At 36.6% G+C, this 12024-nt stretch overlaps 1 protein-coding gene across 3 annotated transcripts in view; it reads right to left on the bottom strand.

The window, feature by feature from the left end:
* Positions 1 to 492: 492 nt before the first annotated feature.
* The window catches only part of strn (striatin, calmodulin binding protein), a 40491-nt gene continuing 28959 nt past the window's right edge, over positions 493 to 12024 (bottom strand). The window contains exons 8-18 of one of the 3 annotated variants that reach the window (XM_051913197.1): positions 11739 to 11849; positions 9167 to 9310; positions 8955 to 9091; positions 7397 to 7572; positions 7213 to 7260; positions 6766 to 6887; positions 6514 to 6681; positions 5615 to 5761; positions 5128 to 5229; positions 4945 to 5031; positions 493 to 4739 (exon numbers count right to left, since the gene is read on the bottom strand). In XM_051913197.1, coding sequence (XP_051769157.1) covers positions 4570 to 4739; positions 4945 to 5031; positions 5128 to 5229; positions 5615 to 5761; positions 6514 to 6681; positions 6766 to 6887; positions 7213 to 7260; positions 7397 to 7572; positions 8955 to 9091; positions 9167 to 9310; positions 11739 to 11849 — 1412 coding nt within the window. In that variant the 3' untranslated portion in view covers positions 493 to 4569. Of the gene's footprint in view, positions 4740 to 4944; positions 5032 to 5127; positions 5230 to 5614; positions 5762 to 6513; positions 6682 to 6765; positions 6888 to 7212; positions 7261 to 7396; positions 7573 to 8954; positions 9311 to 11738; positions 11850 to 12024 lie in introns of all 3 variants that reach the window. The other 2 variants (XM_051913196.1, XM_051913198.1) reach the window with 2 other exon arrangements.

Below are 12024 nucleotides of genomic sequence, written 5' to 3'. Positions count from 1 at the left end.
GAGAAACATTTATGATTATTAATTTTGAAAACAGCTCATTTGTTTATGGAAACCATGATGCATTTCATTTTTCAGGATTCTTTGATAAGTAAAGTTTAACATTATAAATGTCTTTACGTTTGATCAATTTAATGCGTCATCAATGAAGGATTAAAAACAGTGACAGAAGGTTATGGAAAAATGATTATGAATTTAAGTCTACTCAAAATTAACCCTGCAGCGCCCTCTAGTGGCCACACTGCATCAGCATCTGTAACACGTGACCTTCGTATCAATCTACAGATCCATTTCAACATGCTGAAGATGCAATATTAGTATAGTGCATCACAAATCAGACACAAGCTGCTATGGCCAAATTACTTAATCTCTTTTTGAGCATAAAAAAAAAATGTATATCCACCATAGAAATCTCCATGACTTTTCCAGGTTTTCCATGAGCGCAGGAAAAACTCACATGTGAATCACAAGTACAAAGACCAAACACACGTGAAATACAACATATTCTTTTATTATTGTATTATATTGATAAATGTCCATCTGAGGAAAAAAAGAGAATACAACAAGAAATCAAGAATAAACTGTAATATCAATAATAAAATATGTACAAGAGGAGTATAGCATTTATTAACAATCTTTCCAAGCTCTCTCTATACAACCAAAAGGGTAAAAGTTCAGTGACATACAGGCGGAACGTCATGACGTCATCGTCCGATCGTGCAATCAAACTCCCTTCAAATACTCTGATGTTTCCGATAATTATTGAAGCGCGTCGATCGATCAGTAACCAGTAATCAAATCTCCGTTTAGCATTTTAGTATCTTTAGTAGCCGAGTCAGCTGTACAGTTCCCATCTCTGACCAGCAGGTGGCGCGAACTACTCTCCCGCACAACTAGTATCACAAATATCGGTTAATCTTCACTGTTAGCTTCGCAGGTTAATATACACTGTATTCTGGTTCATAAATAGATTGTTGATCAATACTTTAAAACTATACATATTGAGATTCTTTCTTATATATCTAAAATTAATACGCACCAAAATGAACGAAATCAGAAAATATATTTACTAGTACGAAAACACGGACGCGCACGCACGCGGTTCCCTTTCAACGTCCCAAACCAGCGCGCTCTCTGTGCACGAGCTTAACGGCAAACGTGCCTCAAATTTAAAGGAACAGAATCCAAAAATGAAAACAAGAACAATTTAATCACCCTCATGTTCCAATCCTGCTTTTTCAGCACGTCAGAGTTTATGTAATATGAGCAGCTCAAAAATACAACGTTAATTGCTACTTTTTATGTCACAATTTTGACTTTTTTCTCTCGCAATTGCGAGATTATATATCACATTTTGAAGGAAAAAAATATCAGAACTGTGAGTCGTTTATTTATTTTTTTTGTAAATTGCTAGCATCACAATTCAATCTTTTTTCTCACAATTCCTAGTTTTTATCTCACAATTCTGAGGAAAAAAAGAATTCGAGAAAAACTCGCAATTGCGATTAAGTCAAAACTGTGATATTAAAAGTCACAATTACCATTTTTAATTGTATTTCACAATTCTGAAATTTTTCCCCTCAGAATCTCAAGTTTATATCTCGCAATTCAGACTTCATAACCCTCTCGTCAATACAATCTTTTTTCTCACAATCACAATCTCACAATTCTGAGAAAAAAAGTTTGAATTGTGAGATATAAACTTGCAATTGCGAGAAAAAGTCAAAACTGTGATATTAAAAGTCACATTTACTAATTTTAATTACAAGTTTATATCTCACAATTCTGACTTCATAACCCTAGTTTTTTCCTAGTTTATGTCTTACAAATTTGGAATTGCGAGAAATTATTTGCAATTCTGATTTTTTTTCCTCAGAATTTCAAGTTAATATCTTGCAATTCGACTTTTTAAGTCTATCGTTTTCCCTCATAATTCCTAGTTTTTGTCGTACAATTCTGAGGAAAAAAAGAATACGAGAAAAACTCGCAATTGCGATTAAGTCAAAACTGTGATATTAAAAGTCACAATTACCATTTTTAATTGTTTATATTTCACAATTCTGAAATTTTTCCCCTCAGAATTTCAAGTTTATATCTCGCAATTCAGACTTCATAACCCTCTCGTTTTCTTCCTCGTAATTCCTAGTTTGTCTTCCAATTCCGAAAAAAAAGTCAATTGTGAGTTTTAAATTTGGAATTACAAGAAATTATTCGCAATTGACTTTTTTCTTCTCAGAATTGTGATATAAACTCAAAATTCAGAGAAAAAAAAAAAGAGTCAGAATTGTGATATAAAAAGTCGTAATTACCTTTTTTTAATCGCGAGTCTCTTACAATACAATCAATACAAAACAGTTTATATCTCACAATTCTGAGGAAAAAAGTTTGAATTGTGAGATATAAACTTGAAATTGCAAGAAAAAGTCAAAACTGTGATATTAAAAGTCACAATTACTAATTTTAATTACGAGTTTATATCTCACAATTCTGACTTCATAACCCTAGTTATGTCTCCTAGTTTATGTCTTACAAATTTGGAATTATTTGCAATTCTGATTTTTTTTCCCCTCAGAATTTCAAGTTAATATCTCGCAATTCGACTTTTTAAGTCTATCGTTTTCCCTCATGATTTCTAGTTTTTGTAGTACAATTCCGAAAAAAAAAGGCAATTGTGAGTTTTACGTTTGGAATTGCGAGAAATTATCCACAATTAACTTTTTTTCTCCAGAATGGTAAGATATAAACTCATATTCAGAGAAAAATTTGATATAAAATGTCGCATTTACCTTTTTAATTTTTTCCCCCATGGTGGAAACAAGCTTCCACAGCTCACACATTCATCTGTGTTTTAAAGAGATAGTCACATGGGTTTGAGGGCGAGTAAATGGTGACAGATTTCAAGTTTGGTTAAACTAGGCCTTTAACAACATTTGGTCGAGTAGCAAACTTCCGCCATTTCCACACGTCGCGATTCACAGACCTGAAGGAAACGCACAAACACTCAGTTGTCTTGTAGTGCTCATGTCATCAGTTAAAGGCAAACGATTCCCGATAAAAGCAGAAAATCTCTATCCTAGCAGTTAAAAACACGCAGACCTGCACACGCACGCCTAGAGAGTTCAAGTAATCACAGACGAGTTCAAATAAAGCCGAAGAGTTTCAAATAAAAAACCTCAACCTGCAATACGTGGGTTACGATCTATCTGCAACCGTTCACCAGTCATACAATGATAAAAAACACTAGTATCTGTTCCAAACTATAGATTTCAAATCATTTTCTTCTAATACATAAACCACCACCTGTGCAGCTAGAGAAGGTGAGGATGAGCGAACGATACCGATGTCACCGAGTCCCAGATTACATCTGACCAGATAACTAGTTATTCATTTGGCATTACAGGCAAAAAGAGGAAAAAGGCAAAAAAATAAATAAACATCACAACAGATTTCAGACAAAAATAGACCTCCGAATCATTGTACTTTGTGTACAGCTTGTCAAAAAAACTATTATAAGACTTTTCTGCATGATCACTTAAACGACAAATATTCATCAACGGGTCGAACTCTAGTCAAACGATCACCGTTACAGATCTGACCAGAGATTTGGTCTCCATGTTTGTTACAACACAAAGTTGGCGTTAAACAGATGATGATTTCACAGTTTTTAAAAATAAAAACATCAGGCGAGGCGTCAAACTGAGTTTCATCGGATCAACCCTCAGGAGAAACCGCAGGTTCACGCGTAAAACATCGACTTCATATTAATATTATTAATTAAACGTAGCGCTTATGATGACTGAATCTCAAGAAGCCGACTGATTTCACCATAAAATCAAAAGAAATATGTAAATGAGCATATTTTTAGATCCAATGTTTTGTTTAACATAATGACACAAATATTCTCTTGATTTTGGGGTGAAATGAGCTTCTTGATGCTGAAAGTGGATTTATGTTCCGACACAAACATTTAGAAATGTAGAATTTTTCTGAGCCGCAAGGTTTCAAACATCGAGTCGTTTTATGTTATATTATGTACAATTTGAATTGAATAAATTAACAACGTCTGTCAGACAAGAGGATCATATTCTAGTCCTTTAATTCAGAGATTTCACGGTGTGTATCTGAGAAACGCACCAGATAAGCTAGTTTCAGTGTTTAAAATGACGTCCGTCTCAATAACTCGCAATAATTTGACGTATTTGGTGAGTTTAAAACACCGGCGAGGTTCATTTCCCTCGCCGGAGAGGAACGGAGAGAATCCGACTGTTTGAAGCAAAAGGCACGTCGTTTAAAAAGGAGAGAAATCAGAAAGAGTGACACACTCACGCTCACATCAGGAGAGAAACAACGAAAGGAAAACTAATGAACGTAAAACTACAGAAGTGTGGGAAGCGCCCAACTTCCTGTGAGGCTGAACGGAGGAGGTGTTTGGTGGAGGAACAGACGCGTCCCTCGGTGAAGGGCAGCGGTGTGTGCGCTTCCCTTCCAGCACCAGGCCTGCCCGGATCATCAGCCCTCGCCTCCCGCTCAGGCTTCGAGTTCGTGGAAGCAGTTTTGGTCGGAGGTCGAAGGTCATACGAAGACTTTGGCGAGGGCGTCGGCTCCCGCGCTGCCGATGTAGCACTTGGTGGGATGAAACGCCACGTCGTGAATGGACTCGTCGAACTTCTTCCTGTGAGCGGTGAACTCCTGGATGCACGTCTTGCTCTCCATGTTCCACAGACGCACGGAGCAGTCGTGACCTGAGACACAAGTTCAACAACTTTATCATTTACAAAATCATGAAAATGCAAGAAAATCGTCAGGATGATAAACTGACATGCACACATAAGAAACGGAACAATAGAAGCAAAGCAAAATCAGAGTAAAATGATGTTTTTATGGTTCTTTATCACCTTTATCTAATCAAAGAACACCAGTGAAGGTGTTTCCATGAAGAGTACTTACTGCCAGACATCAGATAGAGTCCGTTGGGATCCACCGCGAGACTGGTGACGGCATCAAGATGAGCCACCATAGAGTGAATCAACTTGCCTGAGAAGATCATCAACATAAGAATAGTATATATCATAATAATAATAATAATAATAATAATAATAATCGTCTCATGAGTAAAACTGTTTCTGTTACCTGTGTTATTGTCGAAGAACCGGATGTGCCGATCCTCCTGCGCCGTGACGGTGACGGGCAGCGTCGGGTGACTCAGGACTTTATTGATCTGACACGGCGCATCTGAAGATCAAACAGAACAGAGAGGATCATGGGACTTTACCAGTCGCTCATGATACAAAACCATCTTCTATTGAGAGTTTTAAGATATAAGTTTTACATTTTTTTTTCGTCTCGTACCAAAAACAGGAACTGATAGATACTAGTGTATATAAATAAATAAGATTAATTCATGCTGCAGAAGTTTTATTCTTTGTTAGTTCAAAAAAAAAAAAAAAAAGAACATTATTGTAAAGTGTTATCAATTAATCAATTATTTAAAAATAGAATTCTAACTATGATTTTAAGGACTGAACGTCAAGAAAAATTAATATGAAACAGTGCTTGAAGCAGTGCTGAACATGTGATGAATCTCCTGACGCTGTGACGTCATATGTGGAAATATTACCGGGTTTTCCGGCCGTCTGCGACTCGAGCTCCAGAAGCAGCTGTCGGGTCTCCATGTTGAAGATGCCCATCCTGCCGTTACTGAACGCCGTGACCATGTGAGCCGGATCACTGCAGACCAGATCCACGGACGACGGGACGCCCAGCTCTGAAGAGCACAGAATAAACAGACGGTTCAGTCAGTTTACAAGAGTTAAAAAAACAACAACAAAAGATCATTCATAAAAAAAAAATAAAAAAAATAAAATAAATGAAAAAAAGTGTGTGTATATATATATATATATATATATATATATATATATATATTTAAGTCATTCTCTAATTCTTTAAGACTTTTATTATGTTATTTTGGGGTGCGTTTCAGTGCTGATATCATCTAACAATCATCATTAATGACAGTGATAAAAGAAACAAAAAAGATCATCATAAAATAAAAAAAATACTACAATAATAAATAAAATAAATAATAATAAAATATATAAATAAATGGCATGCAGTAAATCATTCTTTAATTCTTAAAGACTTTTATTATGTTATTTTGTTGTTCATTTCAATCCTAATATCATCTAACCATCATCATTAATGACAGTAATAAAACAAACAAAATAGATCATTCATTCATCAAATAAAATAAATATATAAAATTATTTTTATTTTTTGTAAACTGAAGTGTAGTAAACCATTCTTTAAGACTTTTATTATGTTCTTATTATGTTAAGTTGTTATATGTTAATTTTGGGGTCAGCTTCAATGATGATATCATCTAACCATCATCAAAAAAAGATCATTTTAAAAAAAAAAAAATAACAAAATACAATAATAAAATGTTTTTTTTTTGCAAATTGAAGTGTTAAATCTGTGTGTGTTCTTTAAGTGTGTGTCCTCTCTCTCCAGCGGCACCTTTGTTCTCGTTGAAGACGGCGATGGCGGGAGCGGCATCTGCAGCGTTCCACAGCCGCACCGTCCCGTCGGCGGAGCAGGACAGCAGTCTGTGATGAGCCGAGCTGTAGACCAATCCCCACACTGCATCTGTGTGTCCGCACAGCGCCCCCCGCAGCACAGACGGCTCTATTACAGCCAGAGAGAGAGAGAGAGAGTCAGACACACATTCACACCGACTCACACTCGCTCTGCATGTGAAGCGCAGCGTACCGTACGAGTCATAGGGGTCGATGTTCGGGTTCGGAGTGTTCCAGCTCTGAATGGATCCGTCCAAACCTCCGCTGAAACACTGGTCTCCACTGGAGCTCATCACCACACACAGAACCGGACCCCTGCGGACCAGAACGGCAGCAGGACAATGTACAAATGTTTACATTAAAGAGGACCAATCTGATCTTTCAATATCACTAATTTAGTACATTTTCACATGAAGTGTTTTAGAATGTCCTGCTGTTTTTAGGGACTGAAATACTGTGGCGGGTGCAAAAAACCTGCTGATTGTTCACATATTTTTCTTTTTCCTCTTTTGAGAGGTGATCGAAATATTCATGGCTTTAAACAAATGGAAAATTGACAGGCCTGTGCTGCAGTTCTCTGGATGTTTTGACCTCCAGGTCTCAATGACTGAAAACTATAGTAAGGTAACTGGTGACGTACCTGTGAGCCCTGAACGTGTAGATGGGCTCCACATCAAGAGCTGCACACCTGAAACAACAAACACAAGAGTGTCAGGAAGCGTTCATACTGACTGACCAGAGCCAAGCACAGACAGCAAGTGCTCCACAGGATTGTAGTGCAGTACAAGATATAAATACTAGTAAAATAAGACTGGCGCTCTGACTTCTTGGTCGGAGCGGTTTTCTGCAGGTTCCACATCTTCAGCGTGTGGTCTTCAGACGCCGTGATCAGGACCGGCTCGATGGGGTGGAACGCCAGACCGCGAATGGAGTCGAAGTGGTTCCTGAGGGTGAACTTGGGGTTCCACGTCTTCCGCAGGGCGTCTTTGTTGTTAGTGATCTGAGAAAAATAGCAAACACATCGACATGATGCATTTCCTCTGTGATGAACGAACTGAAATTAATAACGGTCGTGATTTTAATACATATTAAAATTGAGGCTGTCAATTTATATATAAAATAACGCATTAAAATTATTTCGTCTCCGAGTCGTGCTTAATTTCTGAATGAATCCACATTTTGAGTGAATCAATCGGGTGAATCAGTGATTCAATGGACCACTTTATTTACTTCATTCCTGCATGAATCAGCTGTTTGAACGAATCAAATGACTCAATGACTCATCTAGACATGTACAACCTACTGGCAGTTTTAGTTTCTTATTTAGAGTATCATTTCATTAAAAAAAAAAATTTTCACTCATATTTCCATATTAATAAAAAACCTATTAAAGGTATAATTCACCCAAAAAGAAAAATTCTGTCATCATTTACTCACCTTCATGGCAGTCGAAGCCTAAAAGTTTATGTGCAATAAATTCAATGTCAAATCAAATAAAATATATATTGTTTTATTTGATGCTTTTCTCATTTAACACAATAATGACTTTAAATTATCTTTTAAATGATCCCTGTAGGTGCTCGGCCAAAAAAAAAATGCAAGTAAAACATTATTAATATTTTAAGTAAATGGTTGTTAGCAGCTGTATTGTGCAGAGTTTGTTTTCTGACATTTTATAACATATATACTTTAATCAGGGTTATTAACATTAACTAAAACTATTAAAAACATTCTTTAATTGAAATAAAGCTGAACTAAAATTAAATATAAATACTAATCTTGCCTTGGCAATAAACTGAAATAAGTTTAAGTCGATGCACTAAAATTATTAAATGGAAAAAAACTAAAACTGAAACAAAAATAAATTAATCCTAAATAGCAATATTAAAAAATGAATATGACAAATGCACTAAAATGAACATGAAAATGAAAACTATAAAAATAAAAGCCAATTTAAAATATAATAAAACTAAAATAAAATAACACTGACTTTAATATATAAAATATATACATTTATATGCTTTAAAAAATTTGGATTAAAAATGCAAAATAATTGTATTTATTTCAGGGATGATACCTGGATGACACTCTCTGAATTAAACATGTCATATAATGTGGTTATGATGTATAATGTTGTTTCACACTATACACATCACTAGTTCCATTCTGAACACAGCCAGTGTCACATGACAGTCCTCAATCCACTCATTGTGTGTGTGAAAGCCTAATTAAAGGTTGTGGTCGTATATTGACTTCAGTAAGTAAGTGCAGCAGGAGTCGGTCTGTTCAAACAGACTCGTATCTGAAACTGCATAATGTGTCTGAAATCTGAGTAAAAACTGAAGTTTTAGATTTAGTCAAGGATAATAACCCTATACTCACGTCGTAGGACAGATTCTCGGCCTCGTTGGCCACCGTGAGTCCGGCGAGTTCTCCGAGACCAAGTTCGCTCTCCAGCGCCTCGTCCGATCCCATGATGAAGGACTTTCCCGAGGAGGGAGGGAACGTCAGCGCTTCGACTGCAACACAATCACACACATGAGCTGTTTGCAGAGGGCTGAAGTGGATCATGTTTGTGACGGAGGCAGAAATACCCTCATCTGTGCGGCCCAGCTGATGCTCGTTGAGACGGGGCAGGCTGGGACGGACCGGCGGCGCCACCGGAGGCTGGATGGACGACAAATCCTCTGCGTCACGCAGATTAGCCAACATGTCCTGCAGTTTACACCTGTTCGGCCCTACAAACACAACACAAACACCATTCATTTACTTCTGTGCGCATAAAACTCCCCGACAGAATTCTGTCCACCTCAACCAGACATTTCTAATCCATAACCAGAAGCATTTCTGCTTTAATATTAACTTTCAAGGTGGACTGTATTCTGATGATGGGGATTTGGCACAGATGAAATGACATGAAGCAGTGGAAAAAAAATCAGAGAGGAAAAATTAGTGAAAGAAAATTTGAGGAGGTAAGCGAGCGACTGATGTCCAATCTGTTCTTTCTTACAATGGAAGCAGGAGAAGGGGTGGAGCCTGATTTATACACACCCCAATTGGGTGGAGCTAACAAGCCACACCCCCGTTGGAGCACCAGCATAAAATGCAAAGAGAGCAACAGAAGTGAGCAGTAAAGCGCCTCAGAAACAATAAACAGGAGAAAAGAAACAGCAGTTGTGCAAGAGATGCAGCTGGATCCTAAAAGAAGAGATGATGGAGAACAGAACAAACAGAGAGCAGGTGCTGGACGCGTTTATTCAGATCGCGCCGGTGTAACGGATGAAGAGAGAGAGAAAAGAGGAGGAGTGGAGGACAGGACAGACACATGAAGACGTGAGCGGATGAGTGACGGAAGTACTGAAGAGAGCTGCTGGATTTTTTTGTCAAACTAATGATTTTTGAGAGAAAGAAATTAAATAGATACATTAGAAGAAATTAGTGATAAACCGATATATCAGACCAATAGTTGGCATTTTGACATCAACACTGTGACTTGTTGTTCGATGACTAGAAATGGAAATTGGTTTCCATTTTTAAACATTTTTGAATAAGTAGATAAACTTATATTGAATCTCACAAAACCTGTCCAGAGATGTTTCCTCAAAAAAAAAAAAAAAAAAAAAAAAAAAAAAAAATAATATATATATATATATATATATATATTTTGCATAAAGAAAATGAAGGCTATTTTGAGGACCATCCATTCATCAGCAATGTGCTAATGAGAATTCGGGGTTAAATATGTTTAATTGTCATGAAAATAACATAAAAAAAGTTCAAATGCACTAAAAACCTTGAAACAATTTTAACTCAGAAATTTCTGGTAATAACTAGTTGAGTAAATTTCGATGACAAACTTTGATGTTGGCTTGACTGAAAGTTTGAAAAGCTTGAAGTTTGAAGCTTTTACTCAAATAAGTCAATATAAATTTTATTAACATGTTCTAGCACACTGTTATCATGATTTAGCAAGTCGCTAGCATGTTTCTAACATCATTTAACAGATTTAGCTAGGATGTTTTAACATTTTGTTAGTATGATTACATTGCTAACATGTTGCTAGCATTATTTATCTCATTGTCAACGTGTTTTAACACTTTGCTAGCATGTTTCTAATATGATTTATCACATTACTAACATGTTTTACCATGTTGTTAGAATTTAACATTAATTAGCACACTGCTAGCATTTTTCTACATTTTGCTAACACGATTTAACACATTACTCGCATGTTGCGAGCACGAATTGCCACATTGTTAATGGTTTAGCATGTTTCTAGTATGATTTAATACATTGTTAACATGATTTAACATTGCTAGCATGTTTCTAACATGATTTGTCACATTACTAACATGTTTGCATGATTTAGCATGATTTAACATTGCTAGCATGTTGCTAGCAAGATTTAGCAGATTACTAGCATGAATTACCACATTGCTAATAGGTGCGTCCCAATTCGCGTACTTATGCACTATTCTATGACGTTTTAAGTATAAATAGTGCAAGTAGTGAAAATTACAAAAAGAAAAAGTACACTTTAAATACCAGGATGATGCACTAAATTAACGGAAAAAACGAAGTGTGGAATGTTGGACACTTCATGCACTCAACTGTCGCAGCTTTAATTACGTAGCGGGGGGTGGGGGGGGTGTCAGACTCCGTTGTTAAATCACAAAATAACCTTACACAATTCAAGCACTTCATGGATGAGTACATAGTGCATCGTTTGGGACGCAACTAATGTGTTTTAGTATGTTGCTAGCATGATTGAACACACTGCTAGCATGTTTTTAATGTCCATGTTTCTAGCATGAATTAATATAATGTATTTGTGCATCATGTTAGTATTTGATGTCATTTAATACACTGTCAATTAAATAAAAAATTATTACATTCAATTTCTATAATAAATTAATAAATATTGTATTAAACTGGGAGTGAAAATAATGCAAAAAATCATAATGGTCCTTATATATATATACATATATATATTCACTGAAATGTATGACCTGGGCAGGTTTTTGTGAGATTCACCCATATTTACGGCCTGTTGGCCTTCCTGTTTTCTAGATATCAGTGGATGAAAGCCGACATCGGTTGACCACTAGAAGAAGAAACAGTGATGAAAGAAAGAGACGGCGAGCGGGAAGTTCCTGTCCGACTTACTCTTCACCCCTTTCTTGCCCTTGCGCTCCTTCTTGTACTGTTCCTTGAGTTTAGAGATCAGACCCTCATCCACGTCCCAGGACTCAGACGAGGGGCTCTGCTCTTCCTTCTCTACACGGAGGAGGGAGGAAGACACTGTTATATGCCACGACTCTAGTGTCACGTGGGAAGGATTCGTTCGGTAAAAAACTATTTGCTCTACAGACCAGTGTGTGTTTGATTATGGTATTAAAATAATATGATAACAAATTATTCACAATATGAAGCAGCATATTTCAGCGCTGCG

This window comes from Ctenopharyngodon idella, chromosome 11 (assembly GCF_019924925.1).
Source record: "Ctenopharyngodon idella isolate HZGC_01 chromosome 11, HZGC01, whole genome shotgun sequence".
NCBI lineage: Eukaryota > Metazoa > Chordata > Actinopteri > Cypriniformes > Xenocyprididae > Ctenopharyngodon > Ctenopharyngodon idella.
This window is presented reverse-complemented; position numbering and strand designations above follow the sequence as displayed.